This window comes from Tetrao urogallus, assembly GCF_951394365.1.
Source record: "Tetrao urogallus genome assembly, chromosome: 6".
Classification (NCBI taxonomy): domain Eukaryota; kingdom Metazoa; phylum Chordata; class Aves; order Galliformes; family Phasianidae; genus Tetrao; species Tetrao urogallus.
The window spans coordinates 5,006,297-5,026,916 of NC_136819.1; the positions used below are offsets into that span (position 1 = coordinate 5,006,297).

General features: G+C 44.6%; 2 protein-coding genes across 2 annotated transcripts in view; one reads left to right on the plus strand and one right to left on the minus strand.

The window, feature by feature from the left end:
• Positions 1-589, minus strand: part of IGHMBP2 (immunoglobulin mu DNA binding protein 2) — a gene marked incomplete at both ends in the record, with an annotated part of 35,174 nt that extends 34,585 nt beyond the window's left edge. The window contains one exon of the mRNA XM_079537361.1: positions 516-589. Coding sequence (XP_079393487.1) covers positions 516-589 — 74 coding nt within the window. The remainder of the gene's footprint in view (positions 1-515) is intronic.
• Positions 590-638: 49 nt separating this feature from the next.
• MRPL21 (mitochondrial ribosomal protein L21) lies at positions 639-20,035 on the plus strand (the record flags this gene model as incomplete). Its single annotated transcript, XM_079537253.1, has 7 exons — positions 639-675; positions 2,394-2,454; positions 6,763-6,848; positions 9,932-10,095; positions 14,365-14,417; positions 19,194-19,297; positions 19,971-20,035. 7 exons carry the CDS (start codon positions 639-641, stop codon positions 20,033-20,035), a joined length of 570 nt encoding a protein of 189 aa, XP_079393379.1.
• Positions 20,036-20,620: the final 585 nt, after the last annotated feature.

The window sequence follows — 20,620 nt, forward strand, 5'->3', positions numbered from 1 at the left end:
CTATCGCACATAAGCTCTTAAATGGAAGGTTTGCTGTTTCTCACGTGAAGATCTTGTGCAAATCCCCAACTAATATCCCCAGAGGCACTACACAGAGAAGAGAGCCTTCTACATGGGACTGAGACACAAATTACCATTGGCAGCTCTACAGCCTTTTGGCTCAGCATTAGCCAGAGCACTTAGGTGGATTCTTTATTTTTTGATAGATTGACAGGGAGGAAAGAAGGAAAGAAAATCCACCTTGTTCAACTTTTACTTTTCCAATTTGTCTCACAGACTGGGGCTACGAGAATTTTAAGCAGCAGGACAGAGATACGTACAGACTATGGAGGTTAACTACCAACAGAGTGAGGTCAGAGCCCATAAGTGACTTAGTCTGATAGGGGCGAGTTGACCCTATAGAGGTGAGCCCCATAGCTGACAGCAGGTCTCATATGAGCGCTGCTATAGGGTTCATATAGAGCTTCGGTCCTATAAGAGTGTGCTGAAGGGTTTCTATAGGGCCACGGCACTACCTTCTCTCGGCGAGCTCGGCCTCCCGCTCCTCCCTCAGCAGCTCCAGCTGCCGTTCAGCCGCCTCCGCCGCCATCTTGGCCCCACGGGCATTTCCGCTTCCGGGTCGGAGGGGGGATGCTGTCATGGCGGCGCTGGCAGCAGTCAGGCGGCGAGCGGCAGGTGAGGGACGGCCGGGTGGGAACGGCCAACCTTCGTCTCCAGCTTCTTGCTGCTCGCAGGGCGGGCTGTGAGAAACGCGAGGGGAAACGTGCGTGAAAAGGAAGGGTGGGATTCGGCTCTGTGACTTTGTGAGGGGGTGTGCTGTGAAGAGCTACGTGTGGCTCGCCTCCGTAAAGGTGGGGTGAGCCGGTGGGGTTGGGGTTAAGGGGCTTTCAGCGTGCCTTTTGGCTGGTGGGTGAGGAAGGCGGTGATCCTGTAAGGGAACTGTGCGTTTTAATTGAGCAAATTGCTTCAGCAAGGCTTGTTGCTGTTTCTGAGATGATTAGCCTCTCAGCATATGTTCCTGGGTCTCTCCTCTGAAAATACTGAATCTATATTCCAAAGTGCAACGTGAGTTACACGGTTAGTGGGTATGGTGGGGTTGGGTTGATGGTTGTATTTGTTGATCGTAGTGGTTTTTTCCAACCTGAGTGATTCTGTGATTCTGGGTTGTAGTAAGCCGCTGTTCTTTCTGTGTTTGTGTTATTCTCACCTATTTAGCTCCATAACTCCCTATCCCTCTGGCCCCGAAGAAAATCAACATCTGGAATGGTGGAAATCCAGACACAAAAGCGGTGAATCACCTGGTGTACCTTCTGCTCTTCCATTTGGTCTTCCCTTGGGGTTGTGGTATCTGCTTGGAGTCCCCAGGACTTCAAACCACACTCCTGTGGTGGGCTTTTAGTTGAAAACTTCCTAAGACTCAATAAATTTGCCTAGAATCACCTGATAAATGAAGTGTAAGCGTTCTTGTCCCCATTTTGGGAGGGATCCTTTTAGCAACAGTGCAGAGTTAAGAAAGCACACGACAGTTCAGACCACTTGCTCCCCTATGCCCCTTGGTTGTTTTGTTCTGTTGTTCTTTCAAGGAGGTAGGGTGCTATGAGTGTATCGCTGTGGGGTGCACTCTTCGTGTATCTGTTCTGTCTTGCTGGAAGTGGCACTTGAGCCAAGTGTGCTTGTAGGATAAGAACTTTCTCTTGCTTTCATGCAGCGCTACACACAGCTGACAGTCCTTTGGTAAGGTCAGCATTGGTGAGGCCACATCTTCAGATTGTGTGCAGTTTTGTTCCAGTGAAGGGTCTGGAGCATAACTCTCATCGAGAGTGGTTGAGGGAACTGGGATTGTTTCCAGTGGAGAAGAGGAGGCTTGGGGAAGACCGTATGGCTCTTTACAACTCCCTGACAGGAGACTGTGGTGGGGAAGCAGCTAGCCTCTTCTCCCAGGTAACAGCAATAGGATGAGAAGTGATGGCCTCAAGTTGCACCAGGGGAGGTTCAGATTGGATATTAGGTTTTTTTTGTTTTGTTTTGGTTTTTTTTTAAATAAATAAATAAATAAATCTCAAAAAGAGGAACAGGTTGCCCAGGGAAGTGGTGGAGTCATCATACCTGGAGGTGTTCAAGAGCCATGGAGGTACCACACCAAGGGATGTGGTTAGTGGGTTATCAACCTATCAATCTTGGAGGTCCTTTCCAACATTTATGATTCTATGGTCATGTGCCTTCTTTTGCATTCTTCATTGTGGTGGAACCTGAACAAAGTTTTACAGGCAGAAAACAGTATCAGGAAGTGGTGATGTTTCCTTCAGCATCACTGTACTATTGCCTCACTAAAAGACTAAGAGTCCAACTGTTGCTGCTTGGTTTTAATACTTTCTCCTTCTCTCCTTTTTTAGCTTTCTTGTTTTCATCTGTGGTTCGCCTCCAGAGCTCCCAGAGCACATCTCTACAGGAAGGGTAATGTCAAATGACACTCTGCTTTCATTTTTGCCCCCTTGCTTACCAGGGGGAGTGTGGGAGGGGGAATGGAGCCAGGAGCCTGTTTCTCTATAGAAGAGAGACTTACCAGATCCCTTCGTTTTTTACTTCTGAATAAGTTTTAGACACTCTGCCTCCCCTTTGTCACCTGTGCTAGGCCACTTGCATTGCCTTGTGAAGCTAAATAAAGAGATAACTAAACCTTCCACTGAGCTAAGGGCTGCAGTGTGGTTCAGTCCATAGCAAACAGCAAGAGAAGCCACTCAGCTGTTGCTTGTCTAGATATAGGTGAGGTTTATTTCCTAGCAGGAGTTGCTGTTCTCTCATAAATACTGAATTTGAGCTTTTTATAGGATGTAATTAAGAGGCCAGTTGCTAGAGGACATCAATTCAGCAGACTTTAGGCTTTGTTAATTTCAGCACTTTTAGAAATGCTTGCTTGTGTCTTCATTTTGTTTCCTCTGTTGAGACCTAGTACAGAAATACTTGTTTCGAGCTGCAGGCTGTGCTACTTCTTGCTTTCCCCAGAAGGGGACACTGCAGAGATAAGGAAGTTCTATGAGCAGCATCTGGGGGAAACGACAAAATTCATCTGTGCTGCAGGAGGATTCAAGGGGGTAGTCTCTTCTGTGTGTGGGAACACAGTTTGGATCTCAGCCTCCACGGCACAGTGCACAACATTGTTATTAAACCCCACAACAAGCCCAGAAAGCCTTGGTGCTAGCAATTACTTTGAGTTTCTGTTAATTTAAGCTCTTTAAGGGGCTTTTTTTGCATTACTGAGTAAACCAGTCGAACACAGTGTTAATGTTGCCTTCAAAAGCTATCATCTAATGTTCTTTTCCTGAATGGCTTGTGCATCCTGAGTGAGTTATGGAAAGTGTGGATCTCAGCCTCCAGGAAATTCTGACCTTTCCATTGTTTTATAGATGGTAATTAGTGAGCAGAACCTCTCTCTTCAAATTTCAGAAACCAGTATCTTTCTGATAATCAAATTGAGATCCAGGGTGAATCTACCTCCCTTTTACTAAATCTCTGCTTAATAAGGAATTGTAATCTGCTGCCCTTCAGCCATGTGTCCTGCTCTGACGGAAGGCATTTGGCACCTCTCTGAATAATCTCTAAATGCAGCTGTGTGGGCCTTGTGCCTCCTTTCCCGACCTCCTGGAGGGCGTACCGCAGTTGTGATGAAAGCATTGCATGTGCAAAGTGCTGCTCTTGGTTAGAGTGGCGCTCTTCTCTCCACTGTTTCTTAGGGAACAAATCAATAGTTTTCTGTAACTGTCTCTAATGCAGAGAAGTAAACAGTTGCCTCTGGTTCTCCTTGCTGCTTCTTATCCAGATCTTGAAAAACGGCTAATTACAAGCAAGTGCTATTTGCATTTTTACTGTTTGAACTCATGCTGTGAGCTGTACGTAGCATTTCATTTTTGAATTAACACCCAGTGGCGTATTAGAGCAGAGTTAATTGTTGTTTAGCTCTGATTTTTTTTAGTAGGGCTCTCATGATTTAGTGCTGTCTGCACTGCTGTCGATAAGAGCAGCATACGCATGTGGGTACCTGCAATATGACTGTACAGGGCTTGAGGTTGTAAAGAATCAGTTCAGTTTTCAGACAGAGCTTCCCTCCCAGTGATATTCCTGAGAAAAGCAGAGAGACTTCACTGTAACAGGTAATGAAAAAATGTTTCTGGCTGATAGCTAAATACCCCTAGCTGCTTTTGGTCTTCTGTGTCAATGCCGTTCCCTGCTTGCATTCAAACCCCCAGTGTTTCACTAAAATGAAGGTGTTGCACCTTGTGATAACCACGTACCATTTTCAGTAAGTAACAGAGCAACATTTAGGTGGAGCAAGTTAGAGCAGTTTTCAAGTACAATAACTTGCTGAGGTAGTTTGAGTTGATCACATGGTCTATTAAAGATCCTAAAAGGGAAACGCTCAGAACTCTCCCAGGATGATCCCAGTAGGGACTGCAGGAACTGATGTGAAGTCTTAAAATGGAAAGGCTCTTGCCTCAGCAATGTTGTTACAAAGTATTTTGAAAAGAAATGCTATTAAAGCAATTTTATGTCACAACAGTGAAAGCTACCTGTTCACGATGAATAAGGATTTAATTGGCCCCTTTTAGAAATAAGTTGAGGAGTGATGCTTGTGCTTGGCTGGCTGAATGCGAGATGGTGCATGCTTCTGCTCCTTTTTGTGAGCCACCTGAATGAAGACAGCATAGGTCTAAGCGATCTCTCCTTGTCCCTCCCCAGCATGGTATAGGTTGTAGACAGACATGGTAATGACACAGAGGAAGCTTTTGGGTTGAATACTTGTATTGTAACTTGCTGAATTGCACCTGGGGTGAGAGAAAGTTATTATTGCCATTCAGGTTTTGCAGCTGGAAGTGACAAAGGAAGAGCAGCCTCATAACTCTCCTGTGAAGAACCCAGCTGTGGTCTTAGGACCCTCTCAAAACTATTTCACAGAGAAGAGCATTACAAGTAGAGTATAAAAGGATGTGTTAGTATTCATAGTGTTTGAGGCTGATTTAAGAATGCTCCTTAGCCCTTCCTCACAGTCAAAGGCAAGTTGATGCCTCCTAGATGACACCCCACTATTGGATAATTGCAGGGCTTTGTGCTGGTACTGAAGCAGGGTGAGGAACATTGTGTTCAGTCTCTCAGCTGTAGTGGTAACTTGGATCATAGAATTAAGTTGGAAAGGACCCTTAAAGGCCATCTGGTCCAACTCCCCTGCAGTGAATAGGGACACAAGACAGCTAGGTTGGGGTGTTCGGAGCTCCATCCAGCCTGACCTTGCGTGTCTTCAGGGACAGGGCGTCCACCACTCTAGGCAACCTGTTTCAGTGCTTCATTACCTTTAGTGTTAAAAAGCCTTCTTCCTTACATCGACACTAGATGAAAGTTTGAATCCATTTCTGCTTGTCCTGTCACAACAGACCCTGCTAAAGAGTCTGTTCCCTTCTTTCTTACAGCCCCTCTTTAGATACTCCAGGTCTCCCTGGAACCTTCTATTCTCTAGGCTGAACAGCTATTTCAGCCTGTCCTCACAGAGGAGGTGTTCCATCATATTAGTGGTCCTCCTCTACACACTCCAGCAGGTTCATGTCTCTCCTGCAGTGAGGACTTCACATCTGGATGCAGTACTCCAGGTGAGGTCTCACCAGCGCAGAGCAGAGGGGCAGGAACTCCCTTGCCCTGCTGGCCACTCTTCTTTTGATGTGGCCCAGGATACAGTTGGCTTTCTGGGCTGTGAGGGCACATTGCTGGCTCATGTCCAAGTGCAATACACCAGTACCCTCTCTTTTCTGCAGGGCTCTGTTACATCCTTATATCCTCCAGCTTGTATTGATACTGGGCCATGACCCAGGTGCAGTCCTTGCACTTGGTTTTGTTGAACCTCGGGATGTTTCCCTGAGCTCACTGCTCAGCCTGTCTAGGTCTTTCTGAATGGCATCTGGTGTGCTGGCTGCCCTCCAGAGCTCAGTGTCATCCACAAACTTGCTGAGGGTGCACTTGATCCCATTGTTGATGAAGGTGTTTAAAAAAAAAAAAAAATGCTGGTCCCAGAACTGACCAGAAGGGCACCACTCGTCACCAATCTCCATCTGGACATGGAGCCATTGATTGCCATTCTCTGGATAGTCTCACAACCAATTCCTCTTCCACTGAACAGTCCACCCATCAAATCCATATTTTTCTGATTCTGATAAAGAATAGCGTTCAGTGGGACTGCGTCAAAGGATATATCCGTGGAAAAGCTTAATACGAGACCTTCATCTAAAACTTATATGCAAGCAGGGCTTTAGGTACATCTGCTCCAACTGGTCCAGTCAGTAAAAACAAGGTGGTGGAAAGTAGGTGGTTATCACTGGGCTTGATCATCATTAGCACATCTAGCTGCAGATCATCGGGGCAAGCCACAACCCAGCTTAGCTGAATTTTATGTTAATTCTGTTGGTTTCTTTGTGATCTGTTGTTTTGATCTATTTCAAATAACATTCTGAAGTGGTAAGTGGGGGGAAAAAAAATCCATTTTCCCCATGTTGTGATAGGAAGGGTGTTAAACAAACCAACCACTGAGGTGTTTATTCCATTTATTTAAAGCTTACAGCATTTCATGGTAGACCTAAATGACGTTGGGTCCTGGGAGCAGTGACTGTTAGGCAGAGCTTTTGCGGATTGAGCTCAGAAATGAAGCCAAATGTTTGTGTTTTTTGCATCTTTTGGAGAGATCTGTTTGTTACACATCTTCTTTATCAACCTTATCGTTCACAGAATTGTTGCCAAAACATCTCTGACTTCACCCCCATGGCCTGAAGTGAAATTGCCAAATCCAGTGGAAGAAGCAAAGCACCATGCAGGTAAAGGTCTCAAGTCTCCAAGTGAAGCTTCACACTCTAGTGTTGACACTGGTGACTTGACTGAGTTTATATCAGTGTCTTCAGTGATTGAGGCTTTTTTTCTTTCCTTTTAGTGTCACCGGACTCGTGCTCTGACTGCCTGTATTAGAGATTTGGGTAGATTATGAAGTCCTTTAGTTTGTGACAGCCTGACAGGTCATACTGCTCTCCAAGGGCTCTTATTTGATGGGATGTGTTGCTACCTAAAGCATGAAGTGTGGCTTTTCAACTGGAGGGAATAGCTGTCTTTTCTTCTAGTGGATACAACAAAATGCAGAAGCCAGCATAAGCAATTGGATAGTGGGCACATCAGAGAGCTGATATTTCTTAGTGAATAATACAGAATGCTGTAGCCATTATATGCAGTTGGACAGTGTGCACATGACAGAGATGTGGCATTAGGCAGAAGCAGGTGGGAAGCAAAACAGCGTTAGAAAATGCATGCTTGTCCACACATTTTGTCAGGATCACTGAACACAGGCACTAGTCCTCCTGGTAGGAGCCCGTGTTAACTCAGACAGGAGTTAACCTCACAAGTCAGCATATGAATGTAGCTGTTGAACAACCAGACACTGGTTTCCCCTGGCTGGTAGAGATATGGAAATACAGAGAAGGCAATATGTATGTAGCCTTATCTTGTCTGGGAGGGGCTGTTGTCATGCATGCCCTGCTACAGATGGTAGAAGAAAAGCCAGCACAGGTACAGAACGTTTCTCAGAACAGTAGCAAGCCCTAACGGGTGAATTTCTCTTACAGCTCCTGTGGTGGTGAGCAATTAGCAGTCATCTGCTACTTGAAAGAAAGGAGCTTTTTATTAACAGGCTGTCTTACTGTCTTGTTGCATTAGCTTCTAGGACATCAGTGAAAGGCACCTGAAAGGACATTCTGAAGGCTATAGTTTGGAGAGGCCTGAGAAGTGAAGGAGAGAGATCTACAAGGAAACAGTGGAAGGAGAGAAGCAAAGCTTTGCCATTGTTTTAACAGATAGTTTCCCATAGCATAGCAAAAATGTGGTAATAACTGTGCGAGTGATGTGCCTTGGAGAGAGCTGCTTCTTCCAGGTCTTCTCTCTGACTTTGTTTTTATCCTGCTTTTCATTTTCTCTGCATGTCTGGGATTGCTCAAGTGACAGATAAGTGTTCTGTCCCAGAGAATGATTTGACCCAGCAGTAAACCATAAACTGCTTTATTTGATTTGCTGACGCCCTGGGGTGAATAAGGTCCCATGTTCTTCTGACTGCTTCACATGGGATCGTTGGGGTTGTTGTGATTTCCGTGCCTTGTAACCTCCTACTGTTTATGAGCTTGCATTGCTATCTCCTGGCTGTGCTTATCCAAAGCAAACAGCAACTAGAGCATTTGAATTCTGCCTGATATTCTCCTGCTGTCTGTGGAAACAGACGTGGATATTTTAGGAACCATCATTCCACATGATGCTGAGATTCAAGCTGTCCTAACAGTCAGATGGTAGTATCCATTGATGTTTCCTGTCATTAGAAATGTTTGGAAGAGCAAGCAATAACTTCAGAGTCCATGTATGTTAAAGAACACTTATCCTTTTCTGATATAAAAAGATGAAGAAGTTGTGTGGTAGAAAGTTGAAATTTGGTGAGGGAGTAGACCTTGTTAGAAGTTTGTTTTTTTTTTTTTTTTTTTTTTGCCAAGGTCAGTGTTTTGAAATGCTGGTTTTGAGATGTTGACCACAGTACTACTGAAATACATGTATCATCAGTTTAGAATCATCAGATCTGAAATAAATTTGTTGTATCCTGTTGTGCATTGGGTTTGTAACAAAGACAAAGGTATCATACTTCTCTGTGGACTTCTGGGAGTGAAGCACTCTGAATCAGAGAATACGCAGGGGACTTTTCTCCTGGGATGGCAATTCCAGCAACACAGAAGCACAGCCCTTAGTTTTAGTGAGAATTGTACTAAATACTGTCTTGTGAAACAATTTCTCTTCTAACCTCTACCTGTAATAGTTTGCTGGTTTGAAACTTGGACACTTTCACAGTGTTCCTGTAAGTGTTGGACTTAGTTTGGTTGTAAGTGCTTGTCTATCCCAAATGGTTATTATAGTTTGTTTACATTCCAAGAAAAGAACAGGGATTCAGCCACTTGTGAGGACAATGAAGAAAGTCTGTTTTTCCAGTTATAGCAAAGTTACTCTTTTTCTGATCAGCCTGAGATGGTGGAAAGCTGCTATTTGGCAGGGGAATAGCACTCATTAAAAAGGACCTTTTGATGTTCTCGTAAAACTTGATTTTTGGCTTCACTGCACAGGAAGTTGATCACAGAAATCTGAGTTATGTGCATGTGCTATGCAGGACCTTGTCCCTGGAATTTATACTGCTCCTGGCACCTTGCTCTAGTTGCGTGTGCGTGTAGGAAGAGCTTTTCTGGAAGTCTTTCCAGCTTTTGCTGCAGGTTCTTAGGCCAGGTTTTGTTAGCGTGCTAGAGTCCTTCTTCCTGTGTACTTTGCAGAACTGCTCTTGATGTTCTTGGTTGCTTTACCAAGTATTTAGTGTCCTGGCCTTTTCATGCATTACTTGGAAATTGAGGAGAGCTCCATTCCAGATGTGTAGACAAGCACTCTCTTCTCGAATGCTTTGTATTTGAGTACAGTGCATTTCAGGATGCCTAAGAAAGAGGCTGAGAAATCAACTGCTTGGAATTAGTTGCATGATATATTTATAGGTGTCTGCTTGCATGCTTACTAAGAGTATGTTCTTACAGCAACCAGAAGGCAGAAAGGTTTGCAAAAGGGTGACTCATGCCCTGTAGGAAACAGCATTGCTCTTACCATAAATTATTAAGGTTGGAAAAGACCTTCAAGATCATCTATTCCAACTGCACACTGACTACCAATATTGCCCCTTAAATCATGTCCCTAAGTACACATCTACACCCTTCTTGTACTTCTTTGAGATTCCCAAAAGGTAACAGTGTAGGTGGGAGAGCAGTGTGGCTGAGTTAATTCTGATCGACTCTTCACGCTTTGTTGGGTTTTCTACTCTGATTTCTTCTCTGCTCTTTGCCAACAGAAGTGGTGCAAAAGGTGAATGAGCTGATTGCAACAGGGCAGTACGGGAGGCTCTTTGCTGTGGTTCACTTTGCCAGCAAACAGTACAAAATAACCAGTGAAGACTTAATTATGATGGATAATGTGCTACAGGCTGAATGTGGAGACCGAATCCGGATGGAAAAGGTAACGTGCCTTGTCCACAGTGCCTGTGACCTCCAGGCTGTTTCTGCTGCGAACGTTTCCTGAGGCAAAATTCATAACCAGTTTTTCAAATGTCTTGAAGAGCTCCTGTGGGATCTCCCATCTTTATTTTCAGCTTTTTTTTCTTGTCTTAGTTTTATTGCAATCTGAGGTGTGGTGTTAGTGATAATGTTAATGTGGTTTCTGTTGAATGAGGTTGGAATGAGTTGTGACAGACTCTGTTAGAAGACAGATTTCTGTTGTACTAACTTCATACAAAAAAAGAAAATTACAATTGTTGTTTTTAGAGATGACAGTGAAAGAAAGACTGTTTACCTTGAGACTACTACACCCAAAACACTGACAGTACTCCCAGAGGAGCTGTCACTGCTCAGAGCTTTCCAAGATCGTTATCATGCTGAGTGTGTTGGGTGGAGGGAGAGGGATGCTGCATGTAGGGGAGAATTGCCAAGATGCAACTCAACATATTTATCCCTAGTCTCGGTTAACTAGCAGGAACTTGTAGAGGCTCATTAATTAAAATTTTAAATGAAAGACTCTGAAGTAGGATTTTGTTGGATTAAAATTGAGTTGTTAGAGCCAAGCAAGCATTTAAGGAGAGAAGGGCAATTCCATTTCAGGACTTTCAGGACAATTAGCTCTGAAAGTCCTGCTTAAAGGTGACTTCTTAGCTATGTTTTCATCTGTGTCCTGCGTCTTCACATACAGCGGAGAAGTGACTTGCACAGAGCAGCCAAGCAGGAGAACAGAAGTCTTTGGGAAAATGAAGGTTAAGAACTTGCCTAACCACCATAACCCAACACCACCATACTCCTGTAGGAATTTCACTAAAAAATATCTTTTTGAAGGAAAAAGTAGAACACCTAACATCCATTTCTATGTTGCTTTTAAACTTACAGTTAGCATGGAAGGAGGCAATCTGTATGAAATGCTGTCTCTTCTCATGAGAACTTCTCTTATTATTTCTCCTGCTTCTTGGATGGGTGTGTGATTGAAATGCCCTGAAATGAAAGGGTTTGTCTCTGTGGTGGTGAACCAACCTCAGCTATTCATTTTTTACTGTCCATCTTGAGGCCTCAGGGAGGACAATGATTAAAGTGTTTCTGTAGAGGGTGTGTTGCAATTGCTATAAAACCCAATGATTTTAGGAGCTGCCACTCATTCAGCACCCACGCAAAACTGTATTCTTCCCTGTATTGCTTTTTGTATCTTTTACAGCTGTTGGTGAGCCAGAACAGGAAAGTTCAGTATGTTCTGATCGGTGTGAAAGATACTTCTAAAGTATGTTTTAAAATGAAGTTCTGAAAGTCTGTCTGTTTTATGAATCTGTTTCTTGCCTGTGAGCTGCTATTCTCCACTGGTACTCTCTAGTAATGATGCCAGGTTTGAAACATGTAAAGACCCATTTTTAAGCAGTTTGGCTCCTGTATGGTGGCTACAGAATTTGGAAAATATTGCTGGTATCACAGAATCGCAGAACGACCAGGGTTGGAAAGGACCTCAAGGATCATGAATCCCCAACCCCCCTGCCACATGCAGGGCCACCAACCTCCCCATTCAGTACTATACCAGGCTGCCCAGGGCCCCATCCAATCTGGCCTTGAACACCTCCAGGGACGGGGCATCCACAACCTCTCTGGGCAGCTGTTCCAGCACCTCACCACTCTCTCTGTAAAGAACTTCCCGCTGATGTCCAACCTAAATCTTCCCTCCCTCAACTTAAAACCATTTCTCCTCGTCCTGCAGTTATCAACCCTTTCAAAGAGTTGATTCCCCTTCTGTTTGTAGGCTCCCTTTAGGTTACTGATAGGCTGCAATGAGGTCACCCCACTGCCTTCTTTTCTCCAGGCTAAACAAGCCCAGCTCCCTCACCCTGGTCATCTTTGTGGCTCTCCACTGGACCCTTTCCAACAGCTCCCTGTCTTTCTTGTACTGGGGGCTCCAGACCTGGATGCTAGATGTATTCTAGTACTCCAGATGGGGCCTCACAAGAGCAGAGTAGAGGGGGACAATCACCTCTCTGTCCCTACTGGCTGCCCCTCTTCCGATGGAGCCAAGGATACCATTTGCCTTCTGAGCTGCAAGGGCACACTGCTGGCTCATGTTAAGCTTGTCATCCATCAGGACCCCCAGGACCCCCAGCCCCTTCAGGGCTGCTCTCAAGGACTGCTCCTTCCAGTCTGTATGGATGCCTGGGATTCCTCTGGCCCACGTGCAAAACTCTGCACTCTGCTGTGTTGAACCTCATCAGGTTCACCCGGGCCCACCCTTCTAGCCTCTTGAGGTCCCACTGAATGGCATTCCTTCCTTCAACCGTGTTGACCGCACCATTCAGCTTGGTGTTGTCAGCAAACTTGCTGAGGGTGCACTCGATTCCGTCATCGATGCCACTGATAAAGATGTTACAGAGCACCGGTCCCAAGACAGACCTCTGGGGGACGCCGCTCATTACCGGCCTCCATCTGGACACAGAGCCATTGATGACCACCCTCTGTCTGTGGCCTTTCAACCAATTTCTTATCCATGGAGTGGTCCACCCATCAAATCCACATCCCTCCAATTTGGAGATAAGGATGTGGTGGGGGACCATGTCAAGGGCCTTGCTCAAGTCCAGGTAAATGACATTGCTTGCCTTTCCCTTGTCCACCAATGTGGTCACTCCATCATAGAAGGCCACCAGATTGGTCAGGCATGACCTTCCCCTGGTGAAGCTGTGCTGGCTGTCTTAGATCACACGCTCATTCCTCATGTGATCAAGCATGTCATCTAGGATGATCTGTGCCATGATCCTCCCAGGCACAGAGGTGAGACTCATTGGCCTGTAGTTCTCCTTGCTCCCCTTCTTGTAAATGGCAGTGACGTGACCCTTCCTCCAGTCATCCGGGACCTCACCTGACAGCCACGACTTTTCAAATATGTTGGAGAGCAGCTCGGCAACCACCTCAGCCAGCTCCTTCAGAACCCTGGGATGCACGCCATCCAGCCCCATAGACTTGTACACATTCAGTCTCATGAGGCAGTCTCGGACCTGCTCTGTCCTCACAGCAGGGAGGGATTTACCACCCCAGTCTCCACCTAGCGGTTTAGGGGTGCAGGGCTCAGGGACATGAGAAGTACAGGAATCCTGGCTGCCAGTGGAGACCGAGGCAAAGAATTCATTCAGTACCTCAGCTTTCTCTTCATCCACTGAAGCCACTTCTCCTTTTACATTTACCAAAGAAGGTACGTTTGCTTTGGCCCGTCTCTTCTGGCCAATGTACCTGTAGAAAGTCTTCCTATTGTTTTTCATGTCCCATGTTAAGTTCAGTTCCACCTGTGCCTTGGCTTTCCTGATCCCACATCTGCAAGTCTGGATGGCATCCCTGTATTCTTCCCAGGTGACATAGCCTTGTTTTCAGAGCTTGTGTGCAGCTTTCTTCGTGCTCAGCGTGCCCAGCAGGTCCTTACTGAGCCATGCTGGCTTCCTGCCTCCTCTGCTTTCTTATTCAGAGGGATGGAGAGTTCTTGTGCTCTCATAAAGGCATTCTTGAAGAACAGCCAGCTCTCCTCAACACCTTTGTGTTTAAAGACAGCATCCCAGGGGATCTCAGCCAACAGTCCATTGAACAGCTTGAAGTTCGCTCTTCCAAAGTTTGGGGTCCTGATGCCACTCTTTGCCACTCACATCCCTAGAGATCACAAACTTGACCAGGGTGTGGTCACTGCAGCCCAGGCTGCCTCCAGCTTTAACACCGTTAATGATTTCCTCTGCATTGGTGAGCAGCAGGTCCAGCAATGCTTCACCTCTGGTCGCTCTGTCCAACACCTGGACCAGAAAGTTGGAGGCCTCCTCCTCTTGCAACTCGCCATGTGGTCTTTCCAAGAGATATCTGGATGGTTGAAGTCCCCCATCAGGACAAAAGCCCGTGAGCACAAAGCCTCCCTTATCTGAAGCAAGAAAGCCTCGTCAACAGTCTCCCCTTGATCAGGTGACCTGTAGCATACTCCTATCACCAGCTGGCCTTTGTTAGACCCATCCTTAATTCTAACGCTCAAGCTCTCAACCTGTTCCTGACGATTTCTCAGAGGGAGCTCCTCATAGCCTATCCACTCTTTGACATAGAGGGCAACACCCCCACCCTTCCTACCTAGCCTATCTCTTCTAAGGAGCTGATAGCCCTCAACGGTGGTGTTCCAGTTATGGGAGACATCCCACCACGTTTCTGTGATATAGTATGATGAATCGCTGATATGTCTGATTATTTTCCGTAGGTTTTGCTGGTTGGTGCTGATGATTTCACGCTTATTGGAAGACCACTCCTGGGGTAAGAGATCTCATTCAAGAATTATCCTGCAACCTGAAGAGAAACCTGAATTTATCAGTGCTATCTCTTTTCCCAGCCCTATGGATTCTGAAAAAAAAATCAGAAATAAACTGGTCAGCTTTGGCTGGCTCTTAACTATTACCGTAGTGCCAGGATAGAGCACAGTACCTATTCCTAAGGTAACTGTAGGATATTAACCCCTATTGGCTTGGCTCTGTTTTCTGATGTATAAGTCTTGTACAAACTAGCAGTAAATCTTGCTCTTTACTCCCTAACCATAATTGCAGTGATAGCCATCCTAAAATAACCCAGAAATCCATGCTTGTCCCTTAGTGCCTTAATTAAGGTTGTTTTTTGTTTTGTTTTGTTTTTTTTTTTAAAAAAAAAAAACAAAAAAACAAAAAAACAACTGTTTCCTTTTACCCATGATTTAATCCAGCAGGTCTTAACCTTAAATGAAGAGTTCCAAGTTTTCCCTTCTTCCTAGTTACATGCCTCCAACAATCATGGCACCAGCTCTATCTTAGAGCTGTCAGACTTGCTATACAAATGGGCAGAACACCTGGTTTGTCAGCATTTTCTTTACCAGAAGGAAGTGGTGTGTGGACTCAGTGTTGCTGGTTGAACTCTTAGCATTGGCTGGAAGCAAAGTCATCAGTTCTATGTAGCTTTCCCCAGAGGTTCTAGTGGTAAAGTGCTAGTCAAAATAATGTGGCTTGCAAGTGCTTTAAGAATCTGGAAGTCCTGGCTGTGGTCTGGCTGCAAACTGAACTGCATGTTAAGTGTTGGCTTGAACTGCAGCAATTTGGCAGAGGATAGCCAGATAAGGAGGAGCTTGTAGATCTTGATGCCTTGCAGATTCAAATCTGTTTGACTTCTGAGTGCTTTTTACATTACCAGGAGGATGTCTGTATTCCAGAGTTATAAATAATGTTTGCACACTTGATAACATGATTTCTGCCATGGGTTTCTAGTGTTTGATAGGATTATGAGGGCTGACAGCCTTTATAGCACTTCTGCAAAGAGATTTGGAATGGTAGATCTTCAGGAGCCTTTGAATTATTGCCAGATATTGTTTTTCTTGTTGAAGATCTTTAGGAACTGGAAATACCTTTACTAGAACTAGAAACATAATCTTGCAGAATAATAGAATCATAGAATATGTAAAGAAGGGACCCATAAGGATCACTGAATCCAGCTGCTGGACACATTTTGCAAATGGGGATGTGTCATGCCAGACAGGTTGGTAGCACTGTCCTTCACCTGGCTTTCCTAACTAGTGACACTGGAGTGCTGTACTTGGCATGTGCCCTAAGAGCTCTAGAACACAAAGAAAAGCACCTGTTTGATTCCTGCATGTGCTCTAAGTCTGCAGAAGGCACCGTCCGTTGCTTGAAGCAGACCAAATTGCACACTGAACTCTAGTAATTTTGGTGGAGGAGGAGGCAGAGTGGAGGGCCACTGAAGAGATGCCATCCTCTGAGATGTGGGGAACCTTTCCAGTTTTTCCAGCTCTCTGTACTCCACGTCACAGCAATTCTTTCTCATGGTTGTGTCTAAACCACAAATGTTTTGGAGGGGAGATAAGAGCTTGGATGCAAACTGAGGCGTTTTTGTTTTTCTGTTGTTTTAAAAATAAACACACCAGTGAATACTTGCCTGTTCAGACTTGGATGCAGGTAGGAACTTGTCCTGTTTTGGGCAGGTAGTCATGTTTTTATTTTCTGTAGCAGATACCCCCCAAGATGACACTTCTCTAAAGCCTTAAAAAACAAACAAACAAAAACCAGCAGTGCAACAAAACATATCTGTGTGGCAGAGACTGTTTTGAGAACTTGGAGCTGGCTTCTCTGGAATCTGTTGGGTTTTGTTTTTGTTCGAGTGACTTGCTGTCCGTTCGATGGGCACAAAGAGTATCAAGTGGTATGCAGTTGTAGTTTGTTTAGCTGTATAATGTAAAAAATATTGTGTGTTTTGAAAGCTGTGATTAGAAGCAAGCGTAGCTTTGCATGAGTTTCATCTCATGATTTGATGCTCCTGAGACTAGAAGTTAGTTGTTTCTATGCAGAGTACAGCCGATGAGAGGTTTTTGCCCTTTAAATTAACCTTATTTTTCTCCTGCCACCTGACCATTTTTGCAACGGCTTTAGTAGCAATGAAGAATTGTCTGAAATTCCTCCTAGACAAGGAGGAAGCTGAATGCACTTATTCTGTGCAGGGAGAGAGTTTGGCTGAAGTTGTTACTCTGACAATTATGCTCCTTTGGGGCTATAGGTTGCCTGGATCACTTGCACTGCTCACTGACAAAAGCTTTCAATCCAGCTTAAATCCATGAGGTTTCAGCCTAATTTTTTCTTATTTCCAGATAAAATCTGATTGATAGATATGCTTTTGCATCTTCACTTTGTTTTTCTTTCTGAGAGCAACAGTCCTGGCTGTCCCAAACTCTGGGAAATGTGTGACCCCCCCCTTTCTTATTTTTATAGGCATTCCAGTCATACCTAAGACATTCAATAAAGATTTCTTTTTCCTTGGGCTCTATTTTACTGAGAACTTTTCTGCTTATATGCACTTTACCAGCAAGTTGGTTTCTACCCTCCTCCAGCTTTCCAACAAGCAGCTCCTAGGGATTTGTACAATAGAGAGGAGGACTCACTGGGACCTGCTGGCTTTGAGCTTTGACCTGCACCTCACCCATTTCTCAGTAACACCCTTAGTTTGCTTGAAAGCTTTTCAACATCTATAAGCAGTGCACAGGGGAATAACTATTTAGAGATATGCCAGTGTTGGCTGAATGCTACCCGAGGTTTAGGCCAGCGGATGTGTCTGGCGATGAGAGCTGTATCAGGGATGGCTTGGCTGTATTGCTGCAAACTCTGCCTATTCTAAGAGCAGCTCCGAGATTTCAGTGACTGAGTTGTTTTATCTGGCCTGGCTGCTTTCCAGTTTCCCCATGTGATCATCATTAGTGAGTTTCTGACATGCCTTTACTGTCCAAGCCTATGAGAAGTCAGTGGGAGTTTAGATTTCCTTTTGCCTTCAGTGGACAGAAATTAGACCCGGAAAGCAAAGCTCCCTAATTGTAGTGGCAAAACACATCCAGCTCCTGGAGTGCAGTTCAGTTTTTTTGTTTGTTTCGTAGCATCATAGTTCTTGCTGTGTATTTCAGTAGTGTTGTTGATCCTATTGTTGGGCTGAATCTGGATAACATCTTTTAGCTGGGATGGCAGGGTCACCTGGTGGTCTTTTAAAATCAAGGTTATTTTATGTCTATTTTCTTCTGGGCTAGTCAGTAAATGGAGATGTATCAGTTTTTTCTTCTGAGTGTCTTTCTCTCCTCACTTAAGGATTCAGTCACTGATAGATATTGTACCCCAGAGGGTAAATGTTAATATGGATGCCAAATGTCTCAGAACCTTTGGCCTCTCAGTGACCTTGCTGGAACAGCTGGATAGATGGGCTTCTCTCCTCTGCCCCCCATAAGCACAAAGTCGTTTGTCAAGAAAATGCTCTTTAAATGTCTTCTGGCAGAAAAGTCAGTGTGCTAATTGGTTTTTAATGGTACTCTGTAGTGATGCTGTATGAAGGTGTCTTTTCTGTCTTGATAGTGGCTGTTGATTAAAAGTGCACTTTCCAAAGCTCTTGTCTGAATGTGTTTATCTTCTCGGAGAGGAGCCAGTGAACAGACAGGTAGCTGGTCCTCCAGCACATGCTTCGCATCACTCTGTTTTCTAGGTTGGGTTTTTTTTCAAGTGGCAGCCAGAATTCCCAGTGCTCTCATTTTCAAACTTCAGCAGGACTTCTGCTGGTGCTCTGCAGCTTTCCTGGGTGGGTAGGAGGTGTTTATTCATGTGTATTTATAGAGTAATACAGAGCAGTGGATTACTTTGTGGCTTTTAGTCATATGTGAAGGAAATATGGCCATGTTCTTCTCTTCATTTCATCCCTGGGGAAGGAGGATGTTTAGTCGTGGAGAATTTCCTTCCATGTGCAGAAGTGAGTTTTAGAAACAATTTGAAACTTTGAGTGACGTCACCACCCAACCTGAACTCCCCTGTTTGCGAGGTAAGCTGTGTGTGAAATCAGTGAGTGTGTGCCCTCTCTTCCAATTTGGGGTAAGCAAGTGGGACAGACCAAGAGGGGGAGGGAGAAGAGAGCTGTGGGGGAGAAGTGACTTGTTCCAGTAGCTGATTACCTGTGCTTCCTGCTAGAAACAGCGGCCAAATCTCTTTCAGCTGAGTTTCTGTCGAACTTTCTCAAGTAAGAAAGGTCAGGAGACTTTATTCCAGTTGTCTGGGGTGCTTTACAGAAGAAGGAAGGTCTTCTGTGTTGACTAGCAGAGCACAGGAGGAGGGTCTGTGGTGGGTTTGATCTGTATCATAAGAAAGGTAGAAAGACCTTGTGAACATGGCGGAAGAATTTATCTGATCTGTAATCCTGCAAGTTCCTCCAGGCTTCTCTTACTATGCCTTCCTCAGCTGTTTCTGATCTCATCCTTCATGTGGCAGAGAAGTACTGCCCTTCAGACTAGCACTTCACTTGTCTGTTCCATGGAGAGCACCTTGAGGCTTTTGGTTTTGCACCACAAAGCCAACTTACTGACAGATGTCCCTTCTTCTTCCCTGGTGACCTTGTAGTTCTCGTGGATCTGGGCTTTTTATAGCAGGATGTGTGTTACCTTTGTGTCGCTTCTCCCTCTGAACCTATTCATCAACAGGCAGAGAATGTAAATAATTAACAAGTGGTACTTTTTTTTTTTTTTCCTGTATTTTTAAGGAGAGATCTTGTCCGTGTGGAGGCTACTGTGATTGAAAAGACGGTGTCGTGGCAAAAAATCAACATGCGCTTTCGGAAGAAGCGCAATTACCAAAGGAAAAAAAGTAAGATATAAGGAACACAGAATACTTCCCTCCTGTTCTGTGCCTGGGATATGGATATGCCTGAAGAGAGATGTATCACAACACCAGTGCCTGGGAAGGGAGATGTACTTGCCATACCCACAGCACTCTTCTTTCCCAACTTGCTGCCCCAGATGTGTCCACTGTATTCAGAGCAACAGAATCATGTAACTTTATTCCCTCTGTCCAGCACCTCTTGTTAGATAGCTTTGTAAAAGAGAACAAAAAAAAAACCTCAAAACCTTTATGGAAAAGAAAACATTCCAGGGAAGAAAAACAATTTTGGTCTCCTTCCAAAGCCTTAAGTACTGTCTACGTAATCACAGATACTGACATGCTCTAACAGTATCCTGTGGCAGTCCTTTTTGACTCCTCCTTCTCAGATATGGCTGAGAGGGTGGAAAATGATGGCTGTTCTTTGCAGAACGGATGCTAAAACCTTAACCAGTATGACAGTGTCCCATAGGAGCTCTGCCTAGACCTATTGCTCATGCAGTACCAGTGTCATGTAGCTGTCCTGCAACGTGGCTGCATCTGTCAGCACACACTCTCCTAGATACTGTTATGCCTTGTCTTGCCTAAATGCCTTCTGACTGGTATGCATCAACTGATCTTTTTTTTTTTTTTTTTTTTTCCTCTTTTCATTCTTTTTCAGTTATCACGAATCCACAGACCGTCCTCCGGATAAACACCATAGAAATTTTCCCCTGTTTGTCGTGATTGATGGGATGTCATGCAGCTTAGGCTTATTATTGCTTTAAGCAATTACGGAAATAAAACTGCCTAGGCGTCATAAAGTTCTGGACTTCTTGCTATTGTCTGAAGTGGAAATCTATATGTAATTTATTTTTAAAAAGCAAAATGAATTTTTTTTCGTTAACTGTTATTTCAAATTGTTATTTCAGCATTGATGGTGTTTACTTGTTCAGTGCCCTAAACAACCCCAGCTGTGTTGCTAGCTGACAAGCTGTTTCATGCCAACAACATTTACCTTTGGCTGCACACTTCTCTGAGTGCTTTTGTTTATCTGTGTCTCAGCTGATTTAAAAATAACTGGGACTTCACTGGTTGTAGAAGAGGGCCATCAACTCCCCAGTCCCACAGATGGGTCTCTGAGCCTGGAGGGCAGGACATAAGTATATTATACAGTTGGTCGATTTAAAGAGCCCACCACTTGCCTTAGTTACTCATGTCCTTGCAAGTTTCCCTACCCTGGAACTGTGGGTGCACTTAAGGCTAGCAGAGAGGCATGCATGTTTTGGTGAGTTTATTTCTCCTTTGGAAACACTCAGCGCTCTTCAGAGA